General features: G+C 36.1%; 1 protein-coding gene across 1 annotated transcript in view; it reads left to right on the top strand.

The window, feature by feature from the left end:
• Positions 1-13434, top strand: part of AQR (aquarius intron-binding spliceosomal factor) — a 64848-nt gene extending 51414 nt beyond the window's left edge. The window contains 7 exon segments of the mRNA XM_009329984.1: positions 1826-2013; positions 3683-3854; positions 6500-6670; positions 7416-7501; positions 8308-8482; positions 9622-9735; positions 12926-13434. Of these exon segments, the coding sequence (XP_009328259.1) occupies positions 1826-2013; positions 3683-3854; positions 6500-6670; positions 7416-7501; positions 8308-8482; positions 9622-9735; positions 12926-13174 (1155 nt within the window). The 3' untranslated portion in view covers positions 13175-13434.
• Positions 13435-17627: the final 4193 nt, after the last annotated feature.

The following is a 17627-nucleotide window of genomic DNA, read 5'->3' on the forward strand; positions in this document are numbered from 1 at the left end:
TAGTTCAGCAATTGTAATAATACAATGAAATAGACTTGGTTCCTTTCTGTCCTGCAGGCTTAATGAATCCTCACTGTAGTCTCTAGAACGACATTGAATTTAGTTAAACCTGAAATACAAGATTTCTTCTTGCTGCTTAGTTAGATTCCCCTAACTATCAGAAGGGTATGGAGGCGTAAGTTGTCGTTTAGGTGGTTTCTCCTGCAATTAGGTATTTAAATCTCTGTGCATAAAGACACGTGTAATACTTCAGGCTGTTGCTTTTGTGTGTTGGCAGTCTTCAATTTAATGCTACAACATTGTACTGTAGTGCTGCGTAATGAATAAATCCTGTGTGGCTTTTAACATGGTTTTCATTCATAATGAAATTACTATATTTAATGAAGGAAGCATCTTACAGTGTTTTTCAAATGTTTGAATGAGCATTGTATAACCAGATGCATCAGGCTGATGAGGGGAAATATGTGTACATGAGCAATGCAGAAGCTGAAGAGTTTTGTGTAGTTAAAGCAGACCTTTTCACCATAGAGCCATATTCTGGGGGATATTCCATGACCATTCTTACAAGAGCCATCCAAATAGTCCTCGAAAATTGAGCGGTTTTTTTAACAAAACCTAAAGAACTAGGCTTTCAGAATAGTAGTACTTGATTTCTTGCACTTGCAATTCAGAGTAAGAAATTTTTAAAAACGGAGTTCTTTGGAGGGCTCTTTGTCTGAGATTGAAATTGCTGATAAGAGCAGAATGATTATATAGAATGCTTTGTCTTCTCCAAATCAGTAACTTTTTTTGAGGGGGGGAAAAAAAAAAGATATTTTTCCATGCCATTGAAAATAATTTCCGTCCTCTTTCTTACTAAGGTATCTTCAGGCTTGATTAGCTGGGCAGTGCAGAGTTCAGTTTTCCTTCTTTGCTCTCTGATCAGAGAGAGCTTCAGTGCTCTTCCACTTCAAGTGGCAAGAAAAGGAACTTTAGGCTCTGTCTTGAATAGTGCTCCTATGGGGAAAGGGAAATATCACAGGAGTGTGTAAGAAATGAGTGTCTGAATTGTAAAACTGGCAGGTGGAAATCTTCAGGATTCTAATTCCTGGATAATGTTACCCACACATCTGTTCCTTTTTTGTCCCTATGTCACAACGTTCCCTCATGAGCTCTGTCAGTATGTAACATAGGTACACAAAGGATGATGAGGAACTGGAAAGAGATATACCAAACATGCTGAAGAGCATTGAGTCCCAGAGCCAGGGTGAGGGTTAGTTAGAGGCACGTTCTGGTCATGGAAGAGGCCATGTGGGAATTCCAGAGGTAAACAGGTGAAGCACATGAACCACAGAGACACTTGGAAAGCAGGCTTAGTTTGTGCTAAACTAAAATTGTTTCAGATACTTCAGGCACTTCATACCCACTATCTCAGAATCCAGAAAATAATGTTTACTGTTCTAGGGTAACAATACTGTGTAGAAATTAGGTTTTTTACTACTGTAACTTCTATAATTGGTTCTTCCTTTTGTCCTCTGATATGTTACTTTTGGCCTTTAGAACAGTAATATGATATTTATCCTGATGTTTCTCTACTGATTTTAGTAGATAAACTTACCTGTTGCTTTATAAGAAACAAGACTATTTAAAATACTACTCCCGTTTTCTGGCAGTAGATTGGAAAGAAGCTAGTAGTTTTTAAAATGACTGCAGTTCAGTGTAGCTTAAGAACAAATGTTGAAATTTAGGGCTTAGGCTAAGGTAGCCAATTTGACTATTAATGTGTTGTAATTGAGTGCCTCGATTATATTGTAATAGTTATAATTGTGTAATTGTTTAATTCTAGAACCCCCAGGACGGATTCAGTCGTTTGAAGCGGTGGATTATGATCGGTGACCATCATCAGTTGCCACCAGTCATTAAGAACATGGCTTTTCAAAAATACTCCAACATGGAGCAGTCCCTCTTTACACGGTTTGTTCGTGTTGGAGTGCCAACTGTTGATTTGGATGCGCAAGGAAGAGCAAGAGCAAGGTGAGACAGAGAAAATGGCATGTCTAGCTTGTAAGAAACTACCAGGTTAAAACTTGGAAAAGCACACATAGTATTGGAAACTTTTTTCTTATTGTTAGGACAGGAGTTTGCAAAACTGTAATTTAGTTGTTTTGTTCCATTTGTTTCAGCTTAGACTAAGAAGTCAGATTTTACTTTGCTGAAATGCAATCAGTTTTACTTTCTTTTTTTTACATAGTAGTACTCTGCTACTGTATGAGTACTTTAATGAAAATGCTATTTACAGGAATTTTAATAGTCTTCAGTGTTTGGGTTTTTTACAGCTGAGACTTTTTTGCAGAAGCTTCCTTTTCTAAGTTAATATATTTAATATATTCAAGGCTAAATAAAGATTTTCTTTATTTGGCCTTGAATATGTCATATTTCCCTTATGGTCTGCAAAAGGGTACTCTTGTATTTCAGCAGAGCTTCAGCTTTGATTGGAGACAACCAGGCTGTCCACACAAGAGCATAATGCCTTTTTTTTTAATATTAAAAGAGATACTGATTATCTGTAGTAAAATAACTTTTTATCCATGTATTTATCATTTCATTGTGGTAATTTAGATGTGAAATTTATTTATTGTGTGAAGTGCATGTTTGTGGTGTCATATTAACAAGGAAAAACAAAACAGAAGAAAATTACTCCATATAAAATCTTGCTACTATAAATTTAGTTTTAAATCCTAATTATTTTTAGGCATAAAGTGAAATGAACAATGTGAAGGAGAACTTCAGGTTTTTTATGTAAGAAATGTTGGATGTGGTAGAATATTATTTTCCAGTCATATGAATAACAGTTACTTTCAGTATGATTCTAAAAATGCAAATTATATCCGAGTATGATGATAAATGAAATTTATTTTTCCATCTACTATTTTGCAACATCTCAGAGAATGTCTTAGAGATAAGAGAGCAGAAGAATTCCTTCACTTTGCAAGCAATTTCTTGATCAAGGATTTTTTCCATACATTCCTACGCTTTTGTCTTTTCTGATCATAGGTAGCTTCCGCATGAACTATCTGCTACTTTATCTGGTCTGGATATTGTTGTTCATTTCTGACTGAGACATTTTGGTTATATTACTGTCCCTATAAATACCCTATAAGATTCAGAATTGTGTAGATTTTGGTTGCTTCCCTTCACATCTCATGTTAACACATGGCAATACACAAAATAAGAAAATAAATTTCTTTTTGCAGTAAGAGGCTTTACAGCAGATAATGCAGAAAATCCTTTTTCCTTTACTCCTTCCTTTTTGTAAAGAAGCATTAATATTCCTTAAGTTTTGTTCCCCGTGAAAATTCCTACTACCTTGTAAAATTTGTACCCTTCAGTGTAGAGCTGATCAAGTGTAACAGGCTTAAGGGTGGGTGTGCTGCATTGAGCTTTCTAAAAAGAAGTGAAATCTGAAGTTTTCTGTGAGAGAAAACCAAACAGAATCAAAACTTAAAAAATAATTGCTGGATAGCTTGTACAAGTATGTTCATTTATATATGTACAGGCTATCCAGCAATATTATTTTTTTCATTGAAAACCTACCAAAGCATTCATCTTCAAAGCGAGGGGTTGTGTGTATCTGAACTATTTTGGATGAGTTCAAGACCTCGCTTTAACTATTTAGGGTTTGTCTCTGTGTGTTTCTGGACAGTTTATGTAACCTCTACAACTGGCGTTACAAGAATCTGGGTAACCTGCCTCACGTGCAGCTTCTGCCAGAGTTCAGAAAAGCCAATGCTGGGTTTTTGTACGACTTCCAGCTTATAAACGTAGAAGACTTCAATGGTGTGGGAGAGTCTGAACCCAATCCTTATTTCTATCAGGTAAGGAAATATTACATGTATACTTTATTTAATCTGAATATGGCTTATTAAATCTGCAATAAACACAGACTATCAAAATACAGTAAACTGATGTTTAATTCATGTTCTCAGCTACTTTAGTTATGCGTATGCATGATTTATTTTTTCTCCTTTTATTCAGTTTTGAATGTTGAAAATGATAATGTATTATGTTGTGCTTTTTGCTCAAAGTGAATGACTTTGCTTGATATCTGTGTTTTCTCAATGTTATGAGAGGGGTGAGATTTGGTGTGTAATTCATTATGAAATGTTGTTTTGGCCCATGGCAAATTAAAGTCCATTGTAATTCAGCTGTACTTCCACGATAGTGAAATAAACAGTAGCATTTGCCCTGTACATGAAGTATCAAAGTTCACTCTGCGGCACATATTTGAGTTTGAAGAGTCACTATTTTGATTTGATCTATATTTAAGAACGCTAAAAAGCCCATTCATAAAAGAATGAAACAGTACTGCAAGAAATATACGTAAGAGGCAGAGACACATTGAGGCTGAAGTAGATTGCAAAAAAACCCTTAGCCTTGGAATTTCTGAACTAAATTTTCAAATTAAGCCAGCAACAACAGCCTCCATCTATTTCTCTTAAATATAGGAAAACCTTTTACACTTGTAATGAGATGCTTATATTTTCAGTCCTCTTATTTTTCTTGTTTTAAAAACAGTGATGAAAACAAATTCTGGAGCCTAAATTGCGTTTGGGTTTTGGCAAAGTTAGAGGCAGGAGCTGTGTGCAAGTTAATAAATGAGTTTAATTCAAACATGGAATTAACACCTAATATTTTGTTTAATATTACAGAAAGCAAACAATATACTTTAAGATGATAATTTTCGTGGTTATTTTTTCCCTGGGAAGATCATTAAGCATTATGTTAATCTGTTTTTTAAAAGGTATGAAAGATATCCATAGTTTATGCTTGGGTGCCTCTCACTTTTTTTTTTTTAAATACAAACGAGTGTGCTGTTAATGAACAAAGCCATGGTGAGCCATAATCCACTATATCTCATTTCTAGTTTGAGGACAGGGTTGTTTGGAGGGGAGAGTTTCTTACGATTTTGTTTTTTAAGCTGTAACACTGTAATGTACAAGTAGTAAAAAGTTGTCCTGTGGAACAGCTGAAATTAGTGCCTTAAAAACAGGATTCTGATAACTGAGAATCTGAGCACTGCTTTAGTCGCTCCTGGGCCAAAGAAGACTGAGAACACTCACGCAAGGACACAGAAGACCTTTATCATTACAACAGTTGCTTTCATCAGCAAACTCTTATAATATATTCTACAGTTAATTTTTTTCATGAACTTGAGGATGGAGAGAGATGAGCAGAATATGTTGGTGGCATTGCATGTTTTTTCATGAGATAACTAATTCCTGCCATGTATTATTTATCTCTTTGTGAATTTGGGCATTTCTTTCCAGACTTAAAGAGGATTAAGATTTGTATAATAGCTTTACGCCCACAGGTGTTTGGTATGTGCAGCAACTGCATTTTCCAAGTAATGCAGAGCCCACTTAGTAAGAAGAAATAAAAGAGGCTGGTATGGCTAGCCTAGTCAAACGTACACCAAGTGGGGATAAGATTCCCAGTATAAATAGAGCAGGAATAAATGTCAGCAATTGAGAATAACTTTTTAGCCTGAAAGACAATTTTTGTTGATAGAAAAGGGATTTAAACAGACTATGAATAACTTCAGTCTGGGAATAGGACAAAACTTCCTACAGCCAGAAGAGTGATGCTTTGGGTCAGACATTTATTGTTAGTAATGGCACAGAAAAAAAGTTACGAAATACAAAATAACAGCTGGTCATTTGAAATTGAATAGGTATTGCCTCAGTAGAAATAACTGGATTTGATAATCCAGATGTCTCTCTCCTAATTAATAGTTGAAAGGAGTTTAGTTATTCTACTTCAAGTAGTTCTTACTTTCAGCTTACTGGAGAGTGAGTCACTGCAACTTTTTTGCATGCTTATTTGGAACCGTGTTAAATGGGCGCTAAGTGTTTTTTAAACCCTTGTATTTAAATACAGGTATCTGTAGACTGTCAGCTTGTAATACTTTTTAACAAATAATAATTCCACAGTTTTACATAACAGATGTTTTTTTGGCATGTGACCTTTAAGAAAGAAAAATGAAATATTTTATTGGTTGAGTTCTGTAATAATACAGTTAAGGTGGCAGTTCCCTTGGGCAGACAACTATAAACATATAAATGCATTTATATACAAATGTGTAAATATTTAATAGTTCATAAATATAATTTAAATGGACTATTAAATATTTAGATTTTAATCTTGTATTGAAATAGAACTGGGAGCTTCTGAGTAGATATTGGAAAGTGTCAGTCAATGACTGACAATAATATTGATGCAGAGATTTTTAGCAATTCTCTGAAGAGGAATCAGAATGAAGTTATTAAACCTACTTGTGGCTCTCTTGTTCTTTCAAAATGGCTTTTAAGCGAGCAAAGAAAGATCAGATCTATAGACGTTTCTCAGCACTGAGATTCTTGTCTAAATACATGATAATGTCACACATGTTATTCTTTCCAACCTTAGTAGTTGAGTAACCTCTTTTTTCTTTTTTCCCCCCCCCCCCCCTTTTAAACTTAAGAATCTTGGTGAAGCAGAGTATGTTGTAGCACTCTTCATGTATATGTGCCTGCTTGGTTATCCTGCAGACAAGATAAGTATCCTAACAACATACAATGGACAGAAACACCTGATCCGTGATGTCATTAATCAGCGGTGTGGAAATAATCCACTGATTGGACGGCCAAACAAGGTGACTTTGAAAATATATCCGTCATTGGAGTGGTTCTGGTTTGTTTGTTTTTAAATTGTCATATTATAGAACAGACTAATTTAATAGATTCACAGCTTTCTGCGCAAGTATTCCCCGGTTAACTACACATTTGTTAACCTACATTCTACGGAATGTTATAGAGTAGTGCCCTTGTTTCTGCCTGTTTGTAATTTGACATACAAACAAACTGAAGTCAGTGAAGTTGGAAAGGCTACAGACTACATGGGACAGAATAACTCTTTTCTTTGTCATCTATTTTGTCCTCAAAAAAAAAAAAACCAACCCCAAAACCCACACCTTTAGGAAGATCCACCTGGAGTGGAAATTATTTTATAAAACGTATGATGACAAATCTGATGGAACAAATAAAAACCATAGTTATAAAAGTCTGGTGCTAATTGCAGTTTAAAACTCTCTGTTATAAAACTGATGGCTTTCCACAATCTTTTGGTATTAGCACCCCACTGTTAGCTGTCTGAATTGAATAAAAATGTAAAAGAATCAGTATACAGTCAGACAAAAGCTCCTCCCAACGTCTCTTGAAAAGAACAGGCTGATGATGTTTGGTTAGAGGTCAACTAAAACAGAGTTAAAACATTCTCTTTTCTCTTCCCATTTATTGCAGTCTCAATACGAAGTTGATGTTAAAATTTTGGTGTCACTTTTACATTGAAATGGCAAAAATTAACCTATGGAGGTTTTTTCTTGGTTTTTGATTCTCTAGGTAACAACTGTGGACAGATTTCAAGGTCAACAAAATGATTATATTCTCCTTTCACTAGTGCGTACCAAAGCTGTAGGCCACCTTAGGTATGTAAGAAGATAACTCTTGTAGTGTCGTTAAACTACATGTTTTCTGTATCAGAAAGATATTTATAGCACATTCTACAAAAGTGTTCAATTATTTGAGTATGTCGTAGAAGTGAAGTTTAATGCTATGTATTCAATGAAGTTCAGACATACTTCCTTTTATAACTGTCTGGTACCTTCTTCACAACCACTTTATCCTTTAGTAATGGCTCTTATACTATAATTAGTTTATATTACTGCAGATAGGCTGAACTTGGTTTCACCCTAGTAGAACAATAGGAATGTAATGCTTGTTGAACAAATGCAGCCTTAAATTTTCTCATAGATTCTTCCCTGTAAGTGAGCTTTTTATTTGTTTTGTATCAGAAATGTTTGATCGCTGCATAAGTTGCATTTTGATGTGTAGTTTAAAAAGTTTGCACTTCAGTTTTGGAGTGGGGTGGAGGAAGACTTGTCTATTCAGCAGTAGTTAGATGAGTTATCAAACTCATGTTTACTCATTCAGGGACACAGAAATGCTATTGTGATTTGTTCCCAATGTAAATCTTTACCTCTGAAATCCAGGAAAATAGTAAAGGGTGATTTTTTTCATATCATTGTCGGTACAGGGAACCCTCTTTTATATAAAGGTTCTAGGATTTGGTAGTTACCGAAACAGTATGTTGGGAAAAAAACTAAAGACAAAATAGTATTTTAGCAGATGACTTTGTTTCCTTTAATTAAGACCTCTGTATACTTCTACTTATTTTTATTGCAACTGTGTTAGCAGTGGAAAGAACATGATTGATTTTGTTTGTTTTCTGAAGGGATGTCCGACGATTAGTTGTTGCCATGTCAAGAGCAAGGCTCGGGCTTTATATCTTTGCAAGGGTGTCGCTGTTTCAGAATTGTTTTGAGCTAACTCCAGCTTTCAGCCAACTCACAGCTCGACCACTTCACCTCCATATTGTTCCCACAGAACGTTTTCCAACTGCAAGACAGGTAGGAACAGCTGCTTTGAGTTTTGATATCTGTAATGGGTGTGTGTGTTTGCCCAGTTTTTTTGAGTGGGCTATAAGAGGTGGGACCGTCTTCTCTGCTAAACCAGTGCCTCTTGGATAATTATGTCCCTAGAGTTAACTTTTTATCATGATACACACTAGCTGTTTTTAACTGATTTTTCCACAAAACTTAGTTATCAATGTAAGTCTGTTGTGCGTGCTTTTTCCTAAGTTCTGCCTGTGTAAGTGATTCAATATTTTTCTTTTACGATAAACAGGTAAGTTTTTGGTGTTATATATTTTTGGTCTTGTTATGAAACAAAATAATGTTATTTCTCAAAACAAAAAAAAAAGCCACACAAAGCTAATCGCTTCTTATTAAAAGAGGTAAAATTACATTTGACTGAGTAATTCAGGATAATCAATTAACTTTTTTTTTTTTTTTTAAATTGGGTCCAGAATTGCAAAAGTTTTATTTCTGAGCTAGGTTCGTAAGTATGAAAATGTAATTTGTAATACTGCACTAGATCTTTAGGGAAAGGTTTGTATTGAGATCTAAGCACAGGACACACAGAGTAGGATACTAAATGAAGAAATGGAGGAGCATATTAGCTTTGCTTCCTGGAGCTTTGAGAAGGGGTGCCTACATGAACTCAAAATTCAGTTACAGATCTTTCCCTGGTCTTAAGTGCTGTTGACAAGTTTGGGAGGGGGCCCTTGAGTTGAAACTTTCAGGTCCACTGTGCAACAAAGAATGCAGTGTGTATGGTCAGCGAACGTGAGCAAAAAGGAGCTGGACAGTGGTGGACAAGTAGGCTAAGTCCTAATCTGATCCTACACTATTTGTGCCTTTAATATGTTAAATGACTCAAGTCCAAAATGTACTTTATGGAGTAAGCATCAGAACCCAGCCTTTCCTTTTGAAATTTCTTCATTAGGCTGCAGTATCATGATTAATCCAGTTCCCCAAAGTGTAAGACCTACACTTACTATCTTTCCAAAGAATTTAGCTATTTTTTTCTTTAAAAAGCATCATTTAATTTCTTGGGGTTTATGTTTTCTAATATAGTTAAATAACTTTTGAATAATCGTTGTTTTGCTTTGCTTGCTGAATGTCTGCTTTTCCCCCCCCTTCCTTAGAATGGAGAAAGACCATCTCACCAAATACATGTTATTAAGAACATGCCTCAAATGGCTAACTTTGTGTACAATATGTATATGCACATGATACAGAGTACACGCCACTATCAACAGGTAAGGACCTTCTAACATTTGGAAGGTGTGCATTTAAAATAAAATTGATTTTTAGTAAGTGACATGAGATGCTGTTGAGGTTTGAGACTGATCCTGTTATGTTTAAAATTCAAGAAGGTTTTATGACTGGGAGTGAGAATATTGATGTCTTTAAAATCTTGCAGTAGCAAGAGCTGTAGCTTTCAGTAATTTAAGCCCCAATTTAAGGCCCCAAAACCAGCAGTAATTGATGCCGAGTGCTAGACATGGCTCTGTCTGGGCCCAAAGATTCCTCCTTAATACCGAAGAACTAGCCTGTCCAGTATTTACTTGAAGTAAACTTGTGTGTTATGTTTCAGGTAAGTGCAACTAGTGGTATTATAGCACCACTGCATGGTGCAATAATGTTTTGTAATAGAGCTTTTCATGACAAGCCTGCAGTGTATAGAAAGACCAGATGATGTCTTGGAACCATTTTAACCATGTTAGCTCACTGCATTATCCAGGCTGGTTAGCAGCTGTAGCGTTTTTATTCTGGAGCAATTTTTTTCAGCACTAGTTCAGCACCAAGCAAAATAGCATGAGGTTGGAAGCAGCTGTAGATGCTTTCTCACTTCTGTACCTAATTTTGTCAGTGTTTAATCCCTGAAGCAGAATTCAGAACCCAACAGAAACACCTTGTCTTATGTATGTGAGCAGAGCTTTAAGGTAGTTTAGATAGTATACTGAGCAGAAAGCTGCCTTTACTCAGCATACTTGGATCTGTAGATGCTTAGAGGTAGTTGACAGTAAACAGAAAGAGAGAGGTCTTAAATGCTACCCCTCAACTGTATCAGCTTTCACTTAATGTCTGGGGTGTATCATGATTTACCTATACAAATTACCTATAATTTATTCTTTCATGGTACTCCAAAGTTCCCTTCTTGGTTTTTGCTCTTCTGAAGGATTTCCAAAAGTGGAAAAAATTGATGTAAAAGGACACTACTCACTTTGTATTAGCTGGCTGTGGGAAGAGAGCGTGAGCGTGGCTCTGTATCCTTCAACAGATAGTCCAAGGTACTCGTCTGTGAGATCTAGGTTCTGTTCTTTAACGCAAGGATGTTTCTCTATCACCTCCTCTTCATCCTTCTTTCAGTGACTGTTTCATCTAATACGGCGGAACAGTGTAATCAGTAGAGATCAGAACCCAAAACTTCTCCTTTAACTAAATGTCAGACTTTCAGATAGAAAATTTCTTTTCCTTTGCAGTTCTTTTCCAGTGAATCTTGGATGTTTCTTTTTTTTTTTCTTCTGGGAGGCATAGCTTCAGCCAAATTTGAAGCATTTTGCGACCCAGAAAAAGCCCTTGCCAGGTGGACAGGATACTTTCTCACTGTTCTGGGGAAGTGTTCTAATCATCTGTCTGCTGTAAACAAAAGGGGATAGAGAAAGAGGAGTGACACTACTAAAATCTCCTCTTCTTGTAACTGTATTTTTTTCGAGGTAGTGAAAGCTCACACTGTTTTGTTAGAAATCCAGTCCTATAAGCACATGACGAGCCTTGTTTTGGAGCCAGTTTGTCTAATATAGTTGGAGATCTCTCAACCATGCAGATCGTATGTGATGAAGACTCAGTGGACTGTGCAGTTGGTCACATTCAGATGCAAATAAATAGCGCTGTCAAAACTGAGAAGTGTATACATGTCCTGAAAAGCAGATGGTAGCATCTAAATTTTACCAAAATTTTTGCTTGACATCTTAATCAAATATGGACCCGATCCTTCTGCTAATACCAGTTACTCTTTTTAGCACCCTCATCTTATCCATTGCTAGTTAAAATTAGTTACAAACCTGCTGGTTTCCTACTGTGGCAATGAATCACATTCTCCTTGCAGGAGAAGCCAAAATTGAACTACCAAAAAAAAAAAAAAAAGGCAGGCATTAAATATCTTTCACCCTATTTAGTACAACATGATATTTTTCCTTTTCTTCTACACTAGTCTTAACAGTAGTAGTCACAAAGCACAACATGCATCTAACTAAATCACAGAAGAAGTCTGAGTTTGTCTCATGCATCAAGAAAATATTTTTGTAATTAAAGGATCTCTGGTTTTGAAATACACTTTTTCTGTGAACAGATGGATTATAGAGACCAGTATGATAACTTCAAAGTCTATAAAAAATGCTTTTCATATCTCTGCTGGTAGTCATCATTGCTTCATAGATTTGCCTATGCTTGTCAGAAATTTGTAATATTAGTGTCATCTAATTGAAGATAAGACTTCCCTGTAATTAAACACTTAATTTGTCATGTGAAGCCAAGGTGCCTTTAAGCAAAACAAAACTAAACAATCATCCATGGGAGGTTTATTGAGCTTTCATTTCATTAAATGCTTCACAATATTCCAAGGAAATATGTCATTAAATAATGTCAAGCTGCAAGAAGTGTGAGTGTTTCTGTACAGCCTGGAGTTGTATAGCATTCATCCTCTTCAGCTCACTGTGTTCCTGGTATTTTTTTTCCGAAGTCTGTAATACGGCTACCATTGCTGCTTATCATGTTTTGCAAACTACTTTTTTGGTTGCAAGCAAAACACTTTGAATATACTAAAGTACTTTTCCAGAAGTATTATGTGAAAAATATCTAAGCATTGCTTTAACTGTTACTGGAACTTGCATTGTTCTACACTTACAGCTGTGGGTGAAACTTGTATAAGTACAGATAACGTTCACATACAATTTATAAGACGTTTCAAGGGGAAATTACTGGAATGAGTTGTTAAAGACAGGCCTGTTAAAGGCCTCAAAAAGCAAGTTAAAGATATCTAGGAGTTTGAAATGGTAATAGATGAGATTACAGTAGGAATGTGCTTGTGGCTCCAAGTAGGGATTTACCATAGCCCTACTACTTGTCTGGCTGTTTGGGATAATGAAATGTGTTTGATATCCTCGAATTAGAAGTACTGCGTTTTTAACACCCTCTTTTCAGGCAAAAAATTTGTCTAATAAGACTATTGTGTGAGCCAAGATTATTCTTAATTTTTTTTTTTATATAGGAGTTAAGTGCCTACAAATGATTAGGGCTTCTAAATTTTAAGTCTTTGTTGTTAACTTGTTATCTAATGCAAAATCCTAAATATAAGGTGAAGAGTTCAAGCTAAAATAGGAATAGATGCCCAAATAGATGCATTTGTTGTAAAAACTGAAAATCCTTTCTTTTTTAATCACCTAGCGTTTACTGCCCCCACCTGCCATGATTGAAGAACCAGAAACTATTCAAACTCAAGAGATTGAAGTAGAAGGTGAAGTGCAAGGCATGCGGGAAGATGCAGAAGAAGAAGAAAAAAAGGTAGGGGAAGGAACGATAAAGGAGAGAGAATTGAAAGTGGCCGAAGTGGATGAACATCGAACGATGCCAGAACACCCCGGAAGAGACAGTGATAGTGGAGACAGTGAACCTGAGAATGAGACTGAAAAGTGACCCACGTGATGTTTGTCATCTAAAAAGCAGTTAGGAATATAGTTACTATTTTTACATTGACTTTTATAAATGGTTGCTTGTGTAATGTGACCTGTTTGGTATATTTTTCAATGGATGCTTTGTGGACAAGCAAAATGTTTGGCAAACATTTTACTGAGTTCTTGTCAGTATCAGTAATGTAATTTGTTTAATGGCGTCAAATGATATACAATTTCCTTTTCATAAGTTGTTCAGTAAAGATGCTTTTTATACCTGGTTTGAATATTTGACCTTTAATTCAGCCACTGAGTTATCCATTAAACCTCACCGATTAAGTATATTCAATATTGGTCAGACACTCTTTATAGTTTCCTTAATATTTTGTAATGGAGAATTCCTTAGGCAGAGCTGTGCTCGTATACACTGAGGTGGTATTTTAGACATAGGCTCAAGTTCAGTAAGGTATTTAATTGTACTTCTGAGAAATGTGAAGTACGATGGGACTTTGAAATGTTTAAAAGCTTTATTGAATTGGGACCTTAGGTTCTCAGAATTTCATAAGGCACAGGTACTTGTAGCATTTTATCATTGTTGACTTCTGCCGCTGTTTTTAATTGATCATTATTTATGGAAGAAGTGAGGATACAGCTTTTCAACAGCACTGTTTTGTAAGTTAGTGTTTTGAAATAAATGACTCTTGCTTTAAGAGGACACAGTAATTGCCCAGGATAAAGCCACATGAGGAAGAAAAATGAAAGTAGTTCCCTGAATGCAGGATTTGCAAAACATACAATATTGACATTAAGGACATAATGGTTGAGTGGGTTTTCTGGGGTAACTTCCAAGTGTACATCTTTCATAAAATGATCAGAGAAAGGTTTTTCCCTGGTTCATTAAGAATGCCTGCCAACTTGGCAAATTATTTGGTGGTTCAATGAAACTTATGAATTTCCAAGTAGATTTTCAAACAAAGCAATAGCCATAGGAACACCTTTATTGCCGGCAAAGGGAAAATGCTTGGTTTTCAAGCATTGCAGCTGTGAAGCTGCCAGGCGGACGTCCTCACTAAATTGAGTAGAGAATAATTAACTTCAATGCTATTAATGAAAGTTTGTAAGTTAATTATTTTTCTTAATATTTTTGTAGTATAATAAGGAAAAAAGAAATAGTATAAAGTAAGCCAAGCTCCATGAAACACATCTATTGCATACTTATGCATGCATGCTGAGATCTCATCTGCCCCTCCCCCTGAAATCATTCTCCCCTCATCAGTTAGAGGGGAGCTCAGGAGTAACTAATACTTGCTATTGGTACACAGTGGTCCCTTACGTTTTTCATTCACTGAAATGAAGTTTTCTCAAACAAGAAAACTAATCATTTGAGCGGAATGTGTGTTCTTTCATTGCTTGTTTTGATTGGAAGGGAGTGTATTGTTTATTACCAAATTGTCTGCCCTGGGAGAACAAATATTACAGTGTTGAACATTTGGGTGACAAGTTTCATGCACTAACATTCACTTGTTCATGCAGGGTCGAATAATACAGGGCCCTCAGGCCACAAGCAACTAGCTCAGCTGAGGGTTGTCATCTTTATTTTCCAGAGTATTTGCTATAAATATTTGAGGCCTACAATCATTTATTGTGCTTTAGCATTTTAGGAATTGGAAAAGGATTCTGGAGTTTTTTTTTCTAAAATGGATAATTTAACTGACAGAGATTCTATCAGTAATTAGGACAGAATGACTATTAGCAAGCACCCAAAGGTGAAAGGAGCTGCAAAGACCTTTTTGAGTTGTGCACAGTTTGCAATGAACTGTGACCACACCTTGCCTGTGTGATGCTGGGTTCCGTGTGCAGGCCCCAGGTGTGCGTGGTTACTTCTGGCTCAGTCCTTGTAGAACAACAGCCAAGTCTAGAGTCGTCCTTGACTTCAGTGTTGCCCCAAAACGGTGAGTGGAGTTGTAATGAAGGCTGTTTCTGGCTAAGGTGCAGGAAGAGGCGATTGAACTGCAAACAATTGCAAAAGCTTGAACAGCCTTAATATGTAGTTTTCTGAGGGACCAAGCACCAGCTGTAAAAGAGATGGAAGATTTAGTTGAGTTGACTTGAGCTGAGCAAGTGGTTCATTGTCCTTGCTGCCATCTTCCGTATGTTGAACTTTACTTTTTTTTCAGGGACATAATAGCATTAGGAGAATGCATTTTCAAAAGTCTGGAAAATCATGTTTTTCTTGTAGCAGTGGTTGGAAAGTTCTTGAGGCTTTGAGTTAGAGTACGAGGTTAGGGGTTTGGGGCTTTTTTTTCCCCCAAGGCTTTTCAGTTCTGTTTTTCATTTTTGGTAAAGGATGAACTTTGTCTTTTCCACCAAAATAGTTTTTATGTTCTATTTACATTTTCCTATAAGAAAGAGTAGGTGGGAGAAGTGAAGCGGTCTAGAACTGTAATTTTGGTCTACATGGTTTGTTTTCCAATGGCAATATTTACTTGGGATTTAGCATCCCCTTCTGATGTCCCTATCGTTATTCTAGTGAACAACAAGATCCAGTTGTTAAACTGAATGTATTGAAATTTAAAAAAAAAAAAAGACATACACAAATTTAATTATTTTTAAAAGACAAAATCTGTAAGTAAGTGAACAAAGACATTGTTAAAATAGCTTTTAAAAAACTATATTCAAGCATTATTGCAAAGAATTACTATAGCACTGCGTGAAAACCTAGCGAACAAAATCTTTGTGAAGACAAGATCGTTTAAGGATATAAACCGGAGGAAAAGATATAAAATTACTGTCTTTTATTGTTCCAAAGCCATGTAATTAAAAAAAACCCACTAAAGACTTTGAGTGAAACTAAAGAACTGTTAGTGGTTTTTCTTCACATTTATTTAGCCAACACTTCCATGAATTGCTTAATTTTCCTCTGTTACACTGAGCCTGTAAAACAACTTAGGCACTACTTGCCAGATTTATTTAAATAGAGACTAGTTTAAAAACAGCTCAACCCTTGGACTGTTAATATTGTGCTGATATAAAAATGGTACTGCGATTCAATGTACTGTTCATTTCTGTAATAGCCAGAAAAACAAGGACAAAGAGCAATTTACTTAGGGTTCTGCCATCCATACATAGCTGAGATAGTACTATATAAATACAGGCCCCTTTCCATCTGTGACTGAAATAACGCTGTAAGTGCAGGTTTAGGTATGATCAAAGAAAATGCCTTAGTAACACTCTCAGAGCATGGCTTGCTTTTGCTTTAGTCTGTATGGGACTTTGGAACGGCTTGGCAATGTGGCAAGGATGGTGGATAAGTTAGTTTTAAAAACTTCAGGACAAAGTTTGACGAGGGGAAAAGAATAGGCAAGCTGGAGGTCTCAATAAGCAGTTTACAATAATGAATATGTCCATAAATTCCTAAAGATGAGGCCATATACTTTTTCCTAGCCTACCTTGCATTTGTTTTAATAGTGGGTACCAAATACTGCTCTACGTGTTGGATAAGGTAGGTTCTAACTTCCTTCAAAAGGGAAGCAAACACCTGGCCCCTTCTCCTCCCTCTTGGAACGGATCTCTGCAGTTTCTGGGACATAAAAGGATACGAATCCTGAAGAAAAGTATTCTCATGAGGAGCAGAAGTTCAGTTTTCCTGACAGAATGGCTTTGCTTGACAGGACAAGAGAGATCAGTTTTCTTCTCTGAAATCACAGAAGTCTTTTAAAAAAAGAAGACCTAGAGGCGATGTCGATCACATACTAGATAAGCATGATGACATACAATTCTATTGAAACAAGAATTAGGTAACACTTGAAATCTTGTAGAGCAAGCAGACAAAAGCGAACGTCCTAGCCAACAAATGAATCACAACCCACAGCAGTCAAGAAGCTGTGAATGCCATTAAGACATATGGCAGTGTAGTTTCCTTTGCCAAACATGGTAATCCTCCCAGTAGAAACAATCAACAGAAAATTAATGTTTTCAGGGGAGTTTTGGAGGCTCTTTTTATGGCCCTTAGTGCTTCCTTTGCTGTGTGTTTCTCAAGTGTAGTTCTGTTAACAATCCTTTTTCTCAGAGGATTGGTTGCTTAGGTACCTGTCAAAAAAGCCCAATAACTGTGTAATGTTTATGTGCTATAGCATTGATAAACATTTTAAAAGAATGCTGTTTCCATTGCAAAATTGAAAAAGAACTTTCTTAAAAGACCTTCAGCTAAGCATCCTCTGTAAGTCCATGTATTTTCCTAACTGTTGGGAGGTTTCTGAAAAGGTACAGTACTCAAACTTCCAAAATAAAATGCCTCCTTGCCATCTACAAGATTTCTACAGTGAAGAGAATGCAAGAAAACAGGGAGAAACAATACCTGCGATACTCCTCCCTCTCAGTTTGTAAATAGTCATATTTCAGGAGACTAAATACTACTACTGTAATGAGAAAGTGATCTTTTCCCACTCCTGTGGTAGGTAACAAGGACAGGTTATTTC

The sequence above is a fragment of the Pygoscelis adeliae genome, unplaced genomic scaffold (assembly GCF_000699105.1).
Source record: "Pygoscelis adeliae isolate BGI_AS28 unplaced genomic scaffold, ASM69910v1 Scaffold327, whole genome shotgun sequence".
Taxonomy (NCBI): domain Eukaryota; kingdom Metazoa; phylum Chordata; class Aves; order Sphenisciformes; family Spheniscidae; genus Pygoscelis; species Pygoscelis adeliae.